Source organism: Anarhichas minor, unplaced genomic scaffold, assembly GCF_050575085.1.
Source record: "Anarhichas minor isolate MPS153535 unplaced genomic scaffold, ASM5057508v1 ptg000024l, whole genome shotgun sequence".
Taxonomy (NCBI): domain Eukaryota; kingdom Metazoa; phylum Chordata; class Actinopteri; order Perciformes; family Anarhichadidae; genus Anarhichas; species Anarhichas minor.
Genome location: NW_027466470.1, coordinates 7,456,621 through 7,475,423, shown reverse-complemented (window position 1 = coordinate 7,475,423; position 18,803 = coordinate 7,456,621). Strand labels below are relative to the sequence as shown.

At 39.7% G+C, this 18,803-nt stretch overlaps 1 protein-coding gene across 1 annotated transcript; it reads left to right on the top strand.

Moving 5' to 3' along the window:
• Positions 1-3,807: 3,807 nt before the first annotated feature.
• lrrcc1 (leucine rich repeat and coiled-coil centrosomal protein 1) lies at positions 3,808-18,512 on the top strand. Its single transcript, XM_076098566.1, has 19 exons — positions 3,808-4,290; positions 4,685-4,890; positions 5,028-5,093; positions 5,207-5,374; positions 6,810-6,976; positions 7,874-8,065; positions 8,574-8,773; positions 9,450-9,621; positions 10,653-10,801; positions 12,674-12,878; positions 13,195-13,334; positions 14,049-14,250; positions 14,851-15,036; positions 15,949-16,123; positions 16,462-16,625; positions 16,831-17,039; positions 17,291-17,428; positions 17,832-17,967; positions 18,240-18,512. Exons 1-19 carry the CDS (start codon positions 4,247-4,249, stop codon positions 18,348-18,350), a joined length of 3,030 nt encoding a protein of 1,009 aa, XP_075954681.1. The 5' UTR covers positions 3,808-4,246; the 3' UTR covers positions 18,351-18,512.
• The last annotated feature ends 291 nt before the right edge of the window (positions 18,513-18,803 follow it).

Sequence of the window (18,803 nt, the reverse complement as noted above, 5' to 3'; positions counted from 1 at the left end):
CCTCTGTTTTTCATCTTGCAGATAAAGCAGCTTATAATGTAGCCACCTTTTCTACATAGGTTTACTGTGAAAGTAAATAGTATTAATATTAATTATCACTGCTGTCTGTCTTGTATTCTCTTTCTTTTCAAGTTGGGGAAAAAGGGAGCCTACCGTCCAAGAAGAAGGGAGAACAGATGCCAGCAAAACCTTCTTGATCAAGAAGGTGTATTTGAAATTTTAGGAAAGCGATGACGGGGGTGACTGACAGCAGAGGAAGAGTTTTTCAAACTTGTTTTTTCGCTTGTTTGCCTCATTAGAACATGACACTCCTGGTGTGTACTTCATCTAAATGCTGGTTATAAATATTCTTCAGACGACTGCAAGGTCACCTGCAAAGAGCAATCTATAATTGCCCTTCAAGCTGATTGCCTCTCTGGAAAGTAAGGACAATATATTGTGTTCTTAATATATTGTGGTCTGTATTGTGCATAAAAATACAGTTACGTTATCAGTCGGAGGAATCATGAAACGCCCTCTTTTGTTGTAATGTTTGTTCTGTTTCTGTGCATTGAAAACTGTGACGAGTCGGGACGCTGGCAGCGAGAGAAGACTTGATAGTTATGTGATTTTTCTTTGTTCGTACATTTAACTGAAATGTAATTTATTCAGAATGTCTCCACACTGTTTGTCATCCGTTATACATGATAAGATGCATTTTGAATTCTGTTTACATTCTGTTTATGGTTGACAAAAAATTACAATTTTTTTACTATCAGCATGTTAAAAAATGTGGCTGTTATTATGGATCATTTGTATTCATTGCATCTGTTGTACAGCTATGGATGATAGCAGTTTTTGAAATAAACCCGGTCCTCCCAAAAAACATAAAAAAACCAGCCTGCCAGAGTGTTGTGGCTTTGTTTTTTTTTAAAACAATCGGGGAGGGGAAATGCAGTGTTTGTTTGGTTTTCTGGTCAGTAGATAAAATATTTATATTTACGTACAGCTTGAAAAACAACGTAAACAATCTTTTTAATAACCTTGTATGACACAAGAAGCCGTATTGGAAAGTTTCTACCTGACTACACTTAAGCAACATGGAGGTAGGGATGAAGATGCCTATCTGTCGAAATATCTAAACAACTATTGGATGGATTGTCATGGGACTTTTCTTCAGCCATTCATGCTCCCCTGAAGATTAAGTACAATTTTGATGTAGTTGGACTTTCATGCGATTTAATTCATTGCATTGAGCTTTTCTCACTATTTTTTTTTTTTTCTCACTATTTCTGAGTCCAATTGAACATTTTTGCCAAATTCTTTTAGATATCGCGTTCACGAGAATGCCGGACGACAAACCCGAAAACATAATACCGGCCATGGCTGTCACTGCTGCAGAGACATAATAATCGTTAATAACAGTCACAGAGCACATTTTCTGTATTGAGTACAGTACTTGGTATATTTTCCTGATTTTACTTGCATATTTTTACTAAAGTAACATTGTCAATGAAGGACTTCTAACGGAGTATTTTTATAATATGGTATTTGAAACTTTACTTAAGTAAAGAATGTTTCCTCCAACCCCGCAGATCTATGTGTCCCTCAGGATGAATTGTAGTACGTTTAATTGGTCCAATACTTTAGTTTATGATTAAAAAATAATTGGCATTCCCTTCAGCCTCAGCTGTGCTTTGTGTGTAGTTCTATCAAATGCTAACACACTAGACTAAGATGATAAAGGCAGTCAACGTTAAACCTTCAGATCAGTTTAGCATTGTCATTGTTACGCTATGCCAAAGTAAAACATCACGGTGCCTCTAGCTTACTTCTGAGTAACTTTCCTCTCCACCGTCAAACCATTTTCGAAACAAATGGGAGTGGCAAGGTGAAAATAAAGTTGATGCTAAATGTACACTCCACTCAAGTTTAATTATAGCATTCCTATACATTTGTCCTATTCTATAATTGGCTTTGAGAATATTCATCTATTTCTTTCAGTGCATTGCCCTTGAAAACTACATGCTTATGAGCGATAAGTGGTGGTGGGGCAGCAGCAGATGGCATTTTTAATTCACTCACTTCATTAGCACCAGATCATAATTTTCACAGGTTAAGGAGGGCCATTGGCTGGTTTTCAGGTATAATTGGCTCTATCATCGCTGGCTAGCAGCCAGTGAGTACAATGATCAGTCATGCAGCTCCTCTAATATGGACAATGTTCAGTGTGTGATGAACTGAATCAATCACCGGCCTTTCACTGCTGGAGGAGTTATGCGTACAAGAGGGGTCAGGATCTTAATAATACATCTGTGATTAGCCATACTTGAGCGAGGATACACAACTTGCAGCAAGCTTTGTTTCACAGGCCTTTAAATCAAAGATAGAGCTAATGTTCAAGTTTTATAAATTATATCGTAGTGAAAGCCAGCATAAGGAGCTATTTATATTTAATACATTCCTCCATGAATAATGACAAAATGTCAAAGTATTCCGTCATCAGCTAAAGTCCTTCTAACTCTTTGTTCTTGGTAGTCAAAGTTGATTATTTCACTTTGACTCAAATTACTTTTCCCTTCACACTAAAGTGGATATAATTTGTCACATATTTGTTTGTGTACTTGACACTTTCAAGAGTTTAAAAATAATATTGTATAACTTTTTGTAGCGGCCAAAAGCCAATATTGATTCTCTATTGGCTTTTTTCAATTCTGGTTTGGAGATTCCTATTAGTATTGGTTGTATTAAATATACTGTGCCCTTAAAGATTCTACTGTATGGTTGTGAGGCATCATAGAAAGATAGACAATAAATAATTAACAAATAAATAAACAACAGAGATCATATTCAGTTGTTCACACAAATGGCAAGAGGAAGAGCAAAGAGTTATTTAAATTGAAGACTAGAATGTTATGGTTGCTTTGAGACAAAGGCATAATTTCTATTATACACAAACATCTTTTCTTTAGCAGGCATAAAATATTGTGTTTTTCATGCAACGATTGGTGTCTGTTTCTCTCTGTATTTGCCCGATTTTTTAATGTGCGATTGCTGCCAGGAAGGGGGTACAAATTCTGAGGGAAGCAGCTGGTGCTTAAAAAGAATCAAGAATGAAGATGTGAAAAGCTGGAAGCAAACCCATATGTCCTTTATTTTAACTGATGAGTAAACACAAAGAAACAATGTCAGTTAAACACAGGGAGTGAAGGGAGCAGGTACAAAAACATAGTTATGATGTGTGAGTGATTAACAACATGGGGCTGAAATTAGCAAATTTATAATAAATGCTGTAAAACTTAAAATGTATATGGTTTACATAATGGAGAGTCAATGTTTGTGTATTTTCTCTTTTTTAAAGTTTACCCCTAGTGCAGTAAAAAAAAACAATATCATTATTCCAAGTATATACAGAGTACACCCAGTGGTGGAAAGTAACAAGTAGGAAAATGTATATGTTTTGTTACTTCTACTCCACTACATCTCAGAGTAAAATATTGTACTTTTTACAAAACTGCATTTGATTTATAAATTAGCTGCTATTTATTTCACAGATATAGATTATTATTAAAAAATATTGTCAACAAATAAACTATGATATATTATTATAGATTAAGCTACCAGCAGTATATAAAGGAGGCTAACTAGACGCATCACTATAATCCAGTCATATAATAGGTCAATATATGATTATGAAGTGAGCCATTCTGCATAATGAGTACTTTTACTTCTAGGCATACTTTGAGTATATTTTGATGCTGATACTTTTGTGTACTTCTAGCTAAATACAGTTTTGAATGCGGGACTTTTACTTGCAACAGAGTATATTTCTACACTGTGGTATTAGTACTTATCTGAGTTATTATTCCTCCACTGGCTATGACGCGTCTGAACACAGATGCCCCGGATGTTACCGTTGACTACGTCATATAAACAGGAAGTACGATGCTAAAGGCGGTTATTTCAATTATCCGACAGTAAAAGAGGCTCAAAACAATAAAAACAAACGCACGAATCCTGGCATTGGCTGTTAGAAAATACAACACAACACTTGTTGGCTGTTTCGGCTTCCGTAACTGTTGTTTGTAAATGTTAACCTCCTGAGCTAGGTCGCGAGTAAACTTTTGCTAGGATGCTAGGTTAACTTAGCTAAAGGTTTTCGGGATGTGTTTGCAAGTTCCATGAGCCTGTAGACTACTTAACGGTTACACAGTCTACATTACAAACGTGTAATTAACGGTAACATAACTGTCTGCATGTCGTCGTTATGGGAGACAAGGAGCTGAGTCTTCTTGACAAGAATATAACAAGGTAACGTCATTGTTTTTGTTTATTTTATTCACTGGACACATGTTCACATACTGAGTTGTATGAAACGTTGAATTCATTAAATGTTGCCTTCAAAACATTAGTAAAAGTGCAGAAATATTTATATAGCTGTTATACTTTTACCTCAGTGGAGCCTTATAAAATACTTAAAACAATCTGAGATAGAGAAGTCATTCACATAGTTCATGTCCACATTAAGCTCACAACCTGTAAGAGGGAAGTAGATTTTTCTTCATTTTAGGTGCTCACACCCCAAGATATCCCAAGATTTAAGATATACTGAATATATTTTTGTATATGTTACCTTGATTTTTTTTTTACACTTTTTTTTCGTCCATGGTGAATCTGTCGTTTCACCTTGTTTCTTTCTGCCTAGTTTGCTGGACGTCCCCCTGAGTCCCACTGTAACATCACTCAATCTGCACTGCAATCACATCCCGGGGATCGAGGGCCTGACCTCCGCTTGGCACCTACGCCACTTGGACCTTTCCTCCAATCGCATTTCTAAGATTGAGGGTCTAAGTTCCCTCACTTTCCTGAGGACTTTAAATTTATCCTGTAACTTAATCACCAAGGTTGAAGGTGAGTCTTTTGTCACAGTTTTACTCTGACGATAAATGTTTCAGCTTTGTGGGTGTTCTCCAAGTAATAATTCTTCATTACAGACTCTTTGAGCTGTGAAATCACTCAGTTGTTAATGTCCCCTCCCTTTACCTCAGGACTGAATGGCCTTGTGAACTTAACAAGATTAAACTTGTCCTACAATCAGATAAACAACCTCACTGGTGAGTTGAACACCGACTGACCATTGTTGTGTCATTCTTTCTCTGCGCTCAAATATAAACATGAACAAGTGACTGACATGTCAATACTGTTGATTCCTGATGTCTTTTTTTAGGCTTGTTGTATCTTCATGGCACGGAATACAAGCTGAAGCACCTCGGTCTTCACGGCAACGATCTGGACAACATCGATCACCTCCTGCAGTGCCTGCTGGGATTGCAAAGTTTAAGAGAGGTCACTTTGAGCCAGGACGGCAGAGACAACACTGTGTGTAGGTCACCAGGTAAGTTGTAACTAGTGGTTGGACTGTAATATTACTGTAATATTACCTGTAGATATTTACTCAGGTAAACTTACTTACTCAGGAGTATATATATCCATCTATGCCCATCCTCATGCACAGCCTACATACCTATGTGTACTTCTACTTCAATCTGTCAGTAATTTTCTTATTTTCCTTTCTTACTCATCCCACACTCTTATTAAACACAAAAATATGCTCATTAGAACCAAGCAAGCTTACTTTTATGTTATTCCCATCAAGAAGGGAAAGGACTGGAGCATGAAACCGAAGTGAAGTCATACAAAATATCAATTAGGGGTGATACATTTAATTCATTTATTCAACATTTGATAGAATTTGTCTTTTTGGATCCTCAAAGAAAAAGTCAACCTTTCCATTTTGAATATTTTACTCACAAAAAAAACATGCAACAAGCTTGTAGTTGTTTGTTTGGGAGGGATGTATTTCCAATTTTTTAAGACGTATATCCCTGAACATGCTTATTGTAAGGTGCTCTGGACAAAAGCATCTGCAACACCTGTGTAATATATTGGCATAAGATTGACAGCCCTGCATATAACCTTACCAAACAATGCTCTATAATGCTCTAAGGCTTTATATTTTGCTATTGTGTCCACCGCATTTCTATTAATGAGGGTAGACTAAATATGAGAAACACCTCTCAATTCAGCAGCACCACAGACTCCAGAACTAAAATTCTTCAAAACTGTTTGAACGATACAATCCTCATGAAGCTAGGATTTATTAAAGTATAGCGATTAACCTGCCAACTGAGTTTATAGGTTTGATTTGTGTGCTATAAACGACAGATTTTTTTCTCCTCTCTCTCTCTGTCGCTGTCTCTTTCTCTGTCTCTATCTCTCTCTCTCTTTCTCTCTCTGTATAATAATGAAAGCACAATGGAAATCAGTGGTAGTTGACAGTTACAAATGGTAATAACTGCTATATTTATCTCTTTACACATCTTATGTCGGTTTATTTTCATAATTGTATTGACTGAATTCATATGAATGTAAAATCTCTGCCGTGTTTTCCTTTTAAGTTATGCTGTGCACTCATTATCCATATCTCCCAGTTCATGATTAATTCACAGCAGTAGCTGTTGAGAGCAAGTATTTAAATCCACGAGGACACACTTAAATTATTCTTACAACCGTTGCTGTCAATATGTGAAGTTACACTTCTAGTGCTCAGTTCTCATAGTGCATATGAGGATAGTACACACAGAGGAGAAGTTAGTCATTAAGATATAGATTATTTGATGTTGTGCAACATAACCACTCTAACACCTGCTGCTTTAGCCAAGCCATAAACTACTAATGTGACACTAATATATATAATGGAGTTCGTGGACGGTCTTGCAGCTCTTTCCTTGTCAGGTTTTTGTAATGCATGTGTGTCTGTCTTGCTGCAGGTTACAGAGAGATTGTTATTCAGTCGTTGCCACAGATCTCTGCTCTGGATGGTCTGGACCGGCTGGGAAATCCATCACATCTAGGTCTAGGTAGTCCCTGTGATATCCCCGGTCTGGAGGACTATGTGGACCTCCTGCTGTCCTCGGATACTAGTCACAATGAAGCGGTAAGTTTTGATGCCATACCACCATCAGTAGCCTTATATTTATACGATTATATTTCATTTAAAATACCATCTTCAAGTTAAATTTTTTCTTAATTCAACATTTATTTAACCAGGAAGAATTTTGAAACACACATCTGGCCAACATGGCAGCATAGAAATGTCAACACATAGTCACAGAAGAACACGCGGCATTCATTTACAACATGTATATGTAGCACGATAAAATCGGACGCGTGTTTGGAAAATTCATATACAAATGCATGAAAAAACGTATGATCTTCCACTGCAGAGCCTGTCCTTACTTTCCCAAAATGTTAACAGAAAAAAGGTCAGTATTGTATATTGAAAGTCTTTGGGAGACTTATTTAACTAGGAAACCTTGCTGTGAAGTGATGGTGCTGATCATTGAGCCACTGTGTCATCATACAGCCAAAGTAGTGCTTGCAAATAGCAGATTCCCAGTGGTCACTGAATGGCTGAAATATTATGTTGTTGAGGTATCCACCAATAATGTCCGAGACACGCTACACCCTAGAAACTATCTTGCTGTTAAAATAATTAATACACCAATTGATTAGTCGATTTAATGCAACTATGATGGGGTTCCCGTAGTCTCCTAAAGGTAAGAGTGCTCTTCCCCTGGGATAGGCTGACAGTAAGGTGGGAGGGGGTATCGGTTACGCAGCTAGGCTGTACACCTTTTCAATGTAATATAGTGGATTTATGCCAAGAAAATGGAAGTTAAGGAATCTAATATCTTACCAATAAGTTGCTTATTAAAAGTTAAATCTTAAATTCATTGCACCAGATGGCAAAATGCATGTTTTTCTCCAGCAAAACCAGCTGCAGTGTAACACAACAAAATGAAAAAAAAGCAAGTTTAAGTTTCCATTGCAGGTTAGAGAAGATGTCACTCTCACCACACCCCGCATCGATGAGGTGCTGACCCAGTTTCGTCAGCGGATTGCCTCCGAAGCGATCGCAGGTCCGGTTGTACAGGTTCGCTCCACTGTGGCCAATCCAGCAGACCCAGTTAACGAACAACGCATCAGGAAACTGGAGCACCAGATGTCCCAGCTCATCCAGAAGGTGCTTATTTTACACTGCCAAAAGCCATTAAGTCAATAATTAAGACTTATTTGTGTGAGGTATACAGCAGGTGAGAGTGGGTGAAGAAAAAAACATTGATGGATTTTATTTAGATTAAAAAAAACAGCAGTACTTAGCCTGCATAGGTAATGGTCCTCTTTTACAAAATAGGTTATAAATCACATATGATATTAGAAACTGGAGTATTTCAGCATTTTTCCCTAAAGATGCCTTTGGGATCTGCTTCATTTGTCAGTTCTAGATTAAGTATTCGTGGTTTCCAGGCAGCAGCCCAGCTTTGATAGCACAGTTATATTTTCTTTACCTTTTAGTGTGACGTTTTTATGTTTGAATTAGATTCACAAGTTGTTTTTTCTAAGCGTTACTATTCATGTTGCTGATATGTCTATCAAATATATCCTGTGTTTTATTCATTTATAATTTAGTTTGTATTCATGCAAACAGGTAGTTGTCACATATTTTGAGTATTTCTGCAATTTTTAACCAGGCTCCTGTCGGTGACAAATCCAGTAGCCCTGCTCATTCTGGGGCAACGGTACGGAAAGCCAAGAGGGACACTGACCGCACGTCAGAGAGTGAGTGTGACAGCGGGAAGGACAACAGGAGGCGCACCAGGATCCCCAAACATCGTAACAGCATATCATCGAGGACGACCCCCAAGAAGATCAAGGGCCGGAGATCAGACAGGTGATTTTACACCGAAATATCTCTGCACAAAAAAGACGTTTCAGTTGTCAGGTTAACGACTTTAAGAATAATTTGTTTTGCCGTCATATTAACGTGTGTTTTCCCTGATTTTGTTATAGTAGCTGAATTCCACCCACACAAAGCCTAAAATTCATCACAAGTGTTTATGATGGTGTAATTGACAAAGTGATAATCAAACACAAAATGCAGCAATGAGTATTTCCATTTTGAACAGCATGCATCAACGTAATATTATCAGGTATCTTGAAGATAAAGGAAACCCTTTTACGTCTCAGCTGGAAGGCGGTGATACGTTTTCTTCTCTGAGCGATGTGGTGAAGTTTCCTCCTCTCTGTTAGATATTACAACTGCCATCTGAGTCCCATGATTAACGACCGTGCTTCAGTGGTCTACCCCCTCATCTTGCTTCATCAGCCACTGATGACATGTTCAGGACGTAGTCATTTAACTTAAGTAAGCCCAACTGTCCTCATCAGAGGCAAGGTGATTTTGAAATATAAACTCCAAATTCAATTCAAAGTTGTTCAAACTTTGCTTACCTATAATAGTGAGCAAGTTGTCTGCTTTGACCTTTATTGAGCCAGACTTAAGCTTGAGGGCTGTTGTATATCAATTTTACAGCTTGTCCAATACTGGTGATTTGTTTTATGTGCAGTGATCAGGAGAATCATAAACAGAGGAGTTTAAAGTCTGCTGAGGGGCACGGGAGGCCGGCTGGCGGCCTAGGGGGTACAGCCTCAGCGGGGCTGATGAGGAGAGGACCTGTGAGAGCTGCTGAGGCCTCAGGCAGCATGAAAACCAAGTCCGCTGAGGAGGAAACCTACAGGGTACGACATGGATCGCTCACCTGTGGTCTGAACAACAGCTTGAATGTAATATGAAGAAGGTTATGTCTTTGTACAAGAGGAGCATAGACATCCTCCGGGTCTCTGTGAAAGCATACTTAATTTTTATTTTGCACAAAACTAATACAAAACAACATGCACATACAGGAACAGAATAATAGATACCCATAAAACGAAGATAATAACAAACACCATCAACACTTTCCGTTAGACTTTTTGCTCATTCTGAGAAACTCTCGTCAATAACCTAAAAAAACTGACTTAAGCTACGTCCCAGTCAAGTCAAATGTATTCGTATAGTACATTTCATACAATGTAAGCTCACTGTGCTTCACACACAACAAATATGAACAAAATAAAATAGGACATGAATACATATTCAGTTATGTAAAATAAGAAGCGCCCAAGTGGTTCCAATGATACTTCATGATACATTATTTAAGATTTGGTCACAAAACATCAGACATAACATCACACTTGGGAGTCCACCGTCTGTTTGGTTATTAAAGTCATCAGAAATACTTTCATAAAATAAAATTGTGTTTTTAGTTAATCATTGTGGTCCTCTAACAGGTGCACTATGGATATAAAGACGTGAATACTTAATTTGGTCTGAGATTTGGGTGTGCTATGCTAGTAGCGGCTAGTGTAGCCTCGAGCTGCTAGCCTCATGCAGAGGTCTGATAAACTCTCCTCTTTCTAACTCCACAACTCCACATTTTTTCATTTCACACTTGTAGTCCTCAGACCCTTGAGACACCGACTCAAATCACTTGAGGCAATTTATCTGATTTCACTCAGCTCCCGGTGGAGCCACAAAATGCTTTAAGCAATGTTTTAAACATGTGCAGTGGTACTCCCTAAGACCTGTAAACAGACTTTGATGTGTAAAAATCCTTGGCGCTTATCAATATTGTTTTTTTAGAGGAAGTTACCGATACTTGAACCCTTTGAAACAGACAATGTTATATTTTTCATGCCGTATTCAGCATTTGTGTATGTGCATGTGCTAGGCTATTGTGGAAGAGCGTGACCAGGAAAGGGAGAGGCGTTGGAAGGCTGAGCAGGCTGTGAGGAAACTAACTGAGGATCGAAAGTGCCTGCAGACAAAGGTCAGCGAGGAGAAAGACCTACAGAGCATGGCCCTGCACACCACCGACAGGTAAGAGGAAAACCGGCTGGACACACACGGACGCTCGCTGGCACACAAACTTCCACATGAATCGGTGCAGTAGCTCTAAAGCAGATACAGCGGGTAAAATAAGTATTGAACACGTCACCATTTTTCTCAGTAAATATATTTCTAAAGGTGCTATTGACATGAAATCTTCACCAGATGTTGGTAACAACCCAACTAATCCATACATACAAATAAATGCAAACAAATTAGTTCAGAAATTAAGTTATGTGTAAAAAAAAAAAATGGAATGACACAGGGAAAAAGTATTGAACACGCTTACTGAAATTGATTTAATACTTCGTACAAAAGCCTTTCCTGGTAATGACGGCTTCAAGACGCCTCCTGTATGGAGAAACTAGACGCATGCATTGCTCAGGTGTGGTTTTGACCCATTATTCCAAACAAACAGACTTCAAATCTTGAAGATTCCGTGGGCCTCTTCTATGAACTCTGATCTTTAGTTCTTTCCATCGATTTTCTATTGGATTCAAAGGTGATCATCTGGGCCATTCTAGGATGATGAAGATGAAACGAGGGTGGACATTTCACACAGCCAAGGAAACTCTCAACTGGTTTCAGAGAAATAAAATAAAGCTGCTAGAATGGCCCAGCCAATCACCTGACTTGAATCCAATAGAAAATCTATGGAAAGAACTAAAGATCAGAGTTCATAGAAGAGGCCCACGGAACCTTCAAGATTTGAAGTCTGTTTGTTTGGAAGAATGGACCAAAATCACACCTAAGCAATGCATGCGCCTAGTTTCTCCATACAGGAGGCGTCTTGAAGCCGTCATTACCAGCAAAGGCTTTTGTACAAAGTATTAAATCAATTTCAGTAAGCGTGTTCAATACTTTTTCCCTGTGTCATTCCATTTTTTTACACATAACTTAATTTCTGAACTAATTTGTTTGCATTTCTTTGTATGTATGGATTAGTTGGGTTGTTACCGACATCTGGTGAAAGGTTCATGTCAATAGCACCTTTAGAAATATATTTACTGAGAAAAATGGTGACGTGTTCAATACTTATTTTACCCGCTGTATCATGAGTAAAAGGGATAATTGGACTTGTCTCTGTGGATTTTGGTTGTCAACTGCATAATGGATTCTCATCCATTTCAGCCCTCTTCATCTTTTGTGTTGGCTCTCCTGAGATCAGGGCGCGCTGCCTGTCTCATTCTCGAACAATGAGTATCCATCCCACCATTAAAAGTCCTCACTATCATTGTCCTGTAGCCTCTCATCAAATCAAGCACACATTTTGGCTCCATTACTCCAAAGCCCTAAAGTAGGCCTGCAGCTGCCTTCGATGTTAAAGCTATTCGTATAAACATCATTAACCTACGCACCCAAACCTGTACTCCTATATGTGAGACCGTTTGGCTTTGACACTGCACACATAGAGCCAGGAGTAAGTATTGTAAGCATCAAACCTGCTGAGATAAATCTGCATTATGGTCGTAATTAGAAGCTTGTTGACGGGCATATGTCGGCTGCATTACATGAATCAATCTGAACTGTCACTGTGTAATGACACTGAGCACGGCAGCGACTGTTGACTCCCTCACTCATCAGGCTTACAGTGAAATGACTCACCAGGGCTAATTAAAGAAGGGGCAACTACCAGACAGCCCTTTTATATGTATTTTCATATTTCCATTTTCTCTTCCTTACAATAAGGTTTTGACTCTGTTGTAATGTCATATTTCTTCAAGTTTACAAGCTATCACATTTTTAACAGCAGGCAATAAAACACGGGTCAATCAAGGGCACCACAAAATTGATAGTGGTTGCCTATACCAGTCATTCAGGGTATTACTCCTGCTGCTCTTATCATGCGTTCTACCCACACAGACTGAAAGAATTGTTGCTAAAGGAGCGATCGGGTCGCTCTGAACTGCAGACTCGTGTTGAGGAGCTGGAGGGGAGGTGTCGGTCCCTAACCCAGCATGTGAAACAGGCCCGCAGCAGTGAAGAACAACACAAGACTGCACTGCGCAGACTGGAGGAAAGCTTCTCCCATGGAGAGGCACTCGGGGCTCGCCAGCAGGCTGAGCAGGTACAGTAGTTGGTTTATTATACCCGAGAACTCCTGTATCACCGTTGTGATACAGATGGTGTTCATTCAGTCAGGAAATCAGAGCTATTTAGAGTCATACACATCTGAAAATGTCATGCTGTTTCTGTTACTTACAACCGAGCACGTTAACTCCCGATGTCACTATTATTTGTCATTAAACCAGCGCAGTAGCTCAGTGATCTCTCCTGCAGAGGGAATGTATGCAGCCAGATGAAAGCGTGCAGCAGAGAGAGTACATTCAGCTCTGACAGTATCTAATAAAACACGGTACAAAACATGTGCCGACCTTCCTCAGATGAAGCGGCACCAGGAGCTGGAGAACAAGGCAGCAGCTCTGAAGAGAGAGTCGGACATCCAGAGAGCCTCAGTGCGTCACCACAAAGACAAAATGCAGCAGCTGCATGAACTGCTGGCATCCAGGGAGCAAGAGCACAGGTACACCTGCAGGGTTGTATTCTGGATCACTGGTAAGAGTGTTAGTATGAAATTCCTTCTTTCTGTTGCTCTCTCTCCTCTACAGCTCAACAAAAACACCACTGTCTAGGTAGTGCAAAGAGGGAATTTCCTACTTAAAAGGCTGTCTGATAAGCTCAGTGTGCTGCAGCCTCATATTAGTCGCATATAAACCTTTGAATACAGTTTTTCACAAAACGAGGACTTTTGATTTTGTACCCAATCTCTTATATTGCTTGAGAGGAGATCTTTTAATGATAGAGGTACAAACAGGAGCACTATTGTTATAATAAAGACTTGGAAAAAGGTGAACCTAATCTCTAAGATTTGAAAAACTAAGTTTTCGGGGGATTTAATATTTAATATTGGTAACTACTTTCTATTTGTAGCAAAATGACTTCATACATCTGCTGGATCTAAATTAAAGATTAAAATAATTACCTTTTTAAATATTTACTAGTGGATATTTATTTCATGCCATGTGGCTGCCCGTTAGGCACATTTAGCATTTATACTCTTTATTGCAAAATGTTCAAATTTGAGTCCTCAACTTACTGGATTTATTTTAAATATACAGTTGGAATTTCATGTTATGACCCACATATTCCCATTTGCATGCCATCCTATTTGTGTTAAGGCCCCCAGCAGCCTTTAGAAACAGCTCAGTTTACCATGCTCGTTTGTATTGTTTCACAGAAGACAGCTGGATTTGCGGTTGCAGCCTGGCGGGGCAGATTTCAGAGAGGCAGTGGCGAAAGAAGTTGCGTCAGTGGAACAGAGACACGGCCACAAGGAGGTGGAGCTGCAGGAGAAACTGGCAGAGGGCAGGAAACAGTACGCTGCTCTGGAAGACGAGTTCCGCATGGCGCTAACCATCGAGGCCGCTCGCTTCTCTGAGGTCTGATTTAAAGATGGAGTCATGCCATACAGATGGCCTGTAATCACTGAAGTGTTGTCTTAAATTTGACTCTACATTCTCTGTACAGTTAAGCTGATAAAGTATTACTGTGTCCAGTAAAAAGTGAAATGATTGACCTGGAATTGACCCCAATCTACATAGATTTAGCGTTAATGTGAACGCTGAGATTGAATTAGGGTCGTTTGACTCTGGACAATTAGTCTGTAATTGACACAGAAAGAAAGTTATACAAAAGGATTGTATTAGAATCGATCTTCTCTTTATGGTTACAGAATTGATTAATTCATTCTGCACAAAATGTAATCTTCTCTTGATTGCTACCGCTCACACAATTTTCTACTGAAAGGCTTCAACCTTTGACCTTTCGGTAAAAGTCTGAATAAGATGCAGATTGTGAGTCGAACGCTGGCGAGTGGAAACCTTTAAAAAATAGCTTTCTTTAGATACGTACCTCTGAAACATTTTCTGTCAGAATGTGACATTGACTGATCACAATGTCAAGTCAGGTAATGCTCCAATCAAAGTGCTTCACTCTGTTCAACTCTCCTTCCATTCCACGTCCTCGCTCTGCTTCTGCAGGTGAAGGAGGCTTGTGATCAGATGACTGCACAGCTGTTGGGGCTCAAGGCAAGCCTCGCCCAGACCCAGCAGAGGGAGAAGAAATCAGGTTCTCTGGTGCAGGAGCTCACCGCCATGGTCAAAGAACAGAAGACCCGCATCACTGATCTCATCAAAGCCAAGAGAGATGCTGTCACTGATCTAAAGGTACAGCATTAAAGTAAAAGAGTGAGATCTGACTGAATTATTTAGAATAAATTCTCTGATCAGGAGCGAAAAATCACATTATAAGCAGTGTTGGGCGAGCTACTTGTAAAGTATAGTGAGCTAAGCTACCAGTGAAGCTGAAATGAAGCTTCGATACACTGAAACTACTTTCGGGAGAAATTCTTCAAGCTAAGCTGCAGCAACATGGCAAAAGTAGTTTAACTACATCAAAGCTATACAATCATACTCCTTAATACTATAGAATATACACCTGCCTTGCACTTATGTCCAGGTACTACTCTGTCTGTAGCATATTAATATAACTAAACAGTGAATGTGCAACTCCCTCTGGATCAATTCCTCCCTGTTCTCACCCTCTGCCACCTTTTCATGAAGTAAACACAAGCTCGCTCGTCTGTATTTCCTGCAGCAGAGAGACGCGATGTCATCGTCGCTGTTTATTTGTCCCAGTCCACCCCTGCTGTCAGCTATACATACACATACTGATCCCCTAGCAGTTTTATTTCAGACCGCAGGAGAAAACTCGGGAAAATGTAGCTTGTGTGGACGCTACCTCACTACTTGATCAATAAAAGAGCTGAGCGACTAAAAAGCTATTTAATTCAGAAAACGGCGACACCCGCACCACGTTGCTGAGAAATGTTATTGAAATAGTAACGCCACTACATGTAGCCCCTCTACTGCCCAACACTGTATACAAGATACAATAGAGATAAGCAGTTCTGGGCATCCGTCATATTGTTCAGCCTGAGCCTTTAGGAGACTTTTAAGACCTCATGAATGCTGAATGGTCCAGCTGCCTTTCCATCTGTCAGCCATGACAGATGGCTGTTGATCATTAATAATCTCTCTCTCTCTGTCTCTGTCTGTCTGTTTCTGTCCCTCTGCCAGAACCGTCTGCATTCCTTGGAAACAGAGGTGGGGCAGGACCGGCATCTCGGTCTGCAGCTCGAGTTGCTCAAGAAGGACACGGCTCGACTGTTGTCTCAGCTGACAGCTCAGGAGTCGGTGATCGATGGCCTCAGGGCGGAGAGGAGGATCTGGGGCCAGGAGCTCGCTCAACAAGGTGGGAGGCGACCAGGAGACATATGTTCCCCACTTAGAATGAGCCTTTTAGTACATGGAACACTTTGACAACTAGTTTTAGTTGCTCATTGGACACTAGTACAGGTTTTCTCTTGAGTCCAACTCTTTTATATTGGCCAGCAGAGTGAGTCACTCACTTTAGAGTCAGCATGAAGGAGACATTAGCTGTTTGGCTTAATACTGTATGTGCTAATGTTTTATTTAATTTGTAACAAGTAAAGCCTGTCATCTAGTGGTTATTTGTGAGAAACACACTCGGTAGACAGTAGACCTTCCAAAGAAATCCAATTTACAATTTGATGTACTTGTCTTTACAAGGAGCGTCTTTGGCTCAGGATCGTGGACGCCTGGAGGCGAGGATAGAGGTGCTGAGCGCTGAGCTGGAGACTCAGAAGAAACGGAGCGAGAGTGACAACGATGCCCTAAAAATCAAAACCAAAATCATTGATGACCAGACAGAGACCATCCGCAGACTCAAAGAGGTAGTGGGAAATAACATTTATTTTTACAAACAACACTTGAAATGATGAAGGCACAAGGTTACTGCTTCAACGTTTGTATTTGTGCATTTTAACATGAACATTACTATGTGACTGGTTTATGGGTGTTTCTGTATTTCTATCGACACGCTTTCTGTTTTTATCGTGGAACATACTGAAGCCATTTCTCCGTCTTCCTGCTGTCTAGACCCTGCAGCAGCGCGATGATCAGATCCGTAGGCTGAGTGAGGAAGCGGTCAAGGCCCAGAAGAGTTTCCAGCAGCAGCTGGAGGAGGAAACTGCTCAGCAGGCTGAGCTGAGGGAACGGCTGGAGCATGTAAGCCTGCGCAAGGAGGAGCTGAAACAGCAGCTGGAGGACAAGGAGGCGGAGCTTGAGGAGATCAGAAGAGTTTACAGGCAAGTGTCCCATCACAAGCACACACAGATTACTAGATATATAGTAGCTACAAACATAGATATGCCTGGAAAAAAGTAATTTGGAAGTATTATTTAATATGAATAACTGATGTTGTACTGTTTAGAGTAAAGACCACTACGGCTCATGACCTGAACCAGCTCCCCCTAACGTCTTCCTGATCAGATCTGTTTCTTCTCCATCATCAAGTTGAGTTTTTTTTCTATTACTCCATATCTATTTTTTCTACCAGTGATTCCAGTAAGAAGTGGCAGGCGAAGGCAGACCTGCTGACTCAGCTGGAGAACCAGGTGAAGCGCATGAAGGAAAACTTTGATTCCAAGGAACGTTTGCTGCTGGAAGAAAGAGACAAAGCAACAGAGGCGCACAAGTATGATACAACACATCCAAGCAAAAATCTGCTGTTCTGTTACATTTGGGGCCAATGTGTAGTTATCAAGTCTCGGTTCTAATAGCCCACATGTTTTTTGTTTTTTTTAGACTATCATTAATCATGGCTCCTCCTTCCCTCTCGCAAACCCAAAAGCTAGAAAACTTTGAAGATTCATAATAGTAATACCATATTAGTTATGAAGTCTGTCGTCAAATCCTGATCAGGGTGTATTAGATCCGCTGAGACAGAAGCGGAAGATAAACACAATATTAGTTTATGTTTATGTCAGTGATTCTCTTCTGGGGCCGTCCACCCTAGAAATGTTATTGTACCCGGGCAGTTAGCGTGACACCCAAGTGTCTTCTATAACATTATGTTTTATTTGTTGTTTGTCTTGCAGAGATGCAGTAGAGAAGTTGCACTGTGTGGATGATGCATTTCGTCGACAGCTGGAGTCCGGCCAGGTTACCCATCAAGCTGAGCTGCTTCGACTGGCGAATGAGAAGCAGAAACGGATTGAACAAGCCAATCAGAAGGTAAAATGTACACACTAGGATAGTTTTCTGGCTTTGTGCCAGCGTGTTCATATGTGACATATATGAACAAAATCCTAGTCTAGCCCTCAACTCTAATGTGGATGAGGATTGATCAGTGTGTGGTAAATACACTACAAATAGTCTGTAATGTTTGATATTGTACAGTAGTGTGATTTTCTAGTGTTTTACCTTCTTCGCCATTCAAAAAGGTTCTTATATTTAACTATTATAAAATGAAAATAAAGAGTTGTGTATGTGTGTGTCTTCTTCAGGTGTTTGAAGTGGAGGAGGAGATGCGTCAGCTGTTGGAGGAGACGGAAACCAACAAGAGAATCATGGAAGAGAAGATGAAACGTCTCACAAGTGTACTAAAAGACTTCTAACAAATTAAATGACTTTGCAGCTATTTCAATGTATGAATATAAACACTGGAGTATAATTAATTATTTTAAATTAATACATTTTTTTATATACATGTTCTATGTTAAATTATTTTTGTATTTTAGTATATCACGATTTATCTAATAAACACTCTCTTAAACAGATTTTTGTCTTTTCTTTAAATTATACATAAACTTGATGAGAACGCAGGGTTTGATGGGTAATATTTATAAAAACTTTATTTGTATGTCATATTTCATACAAGAATACAAGACTCGAAGATTCAAGAACTGTGATTTCCCAAAATAATAAAAAACTGGTTTTAAAAATGAAAGAGTGACAGTAAATCAAATAAGTATTAAGTACGTTTAAGTAATATTGTTTGATTGTCCGGTTGAAGGGGGGGGGGGCTCAAAATCAGGTTGAGGGGGGGGCTCGAGCGGGACCAGTGTTGC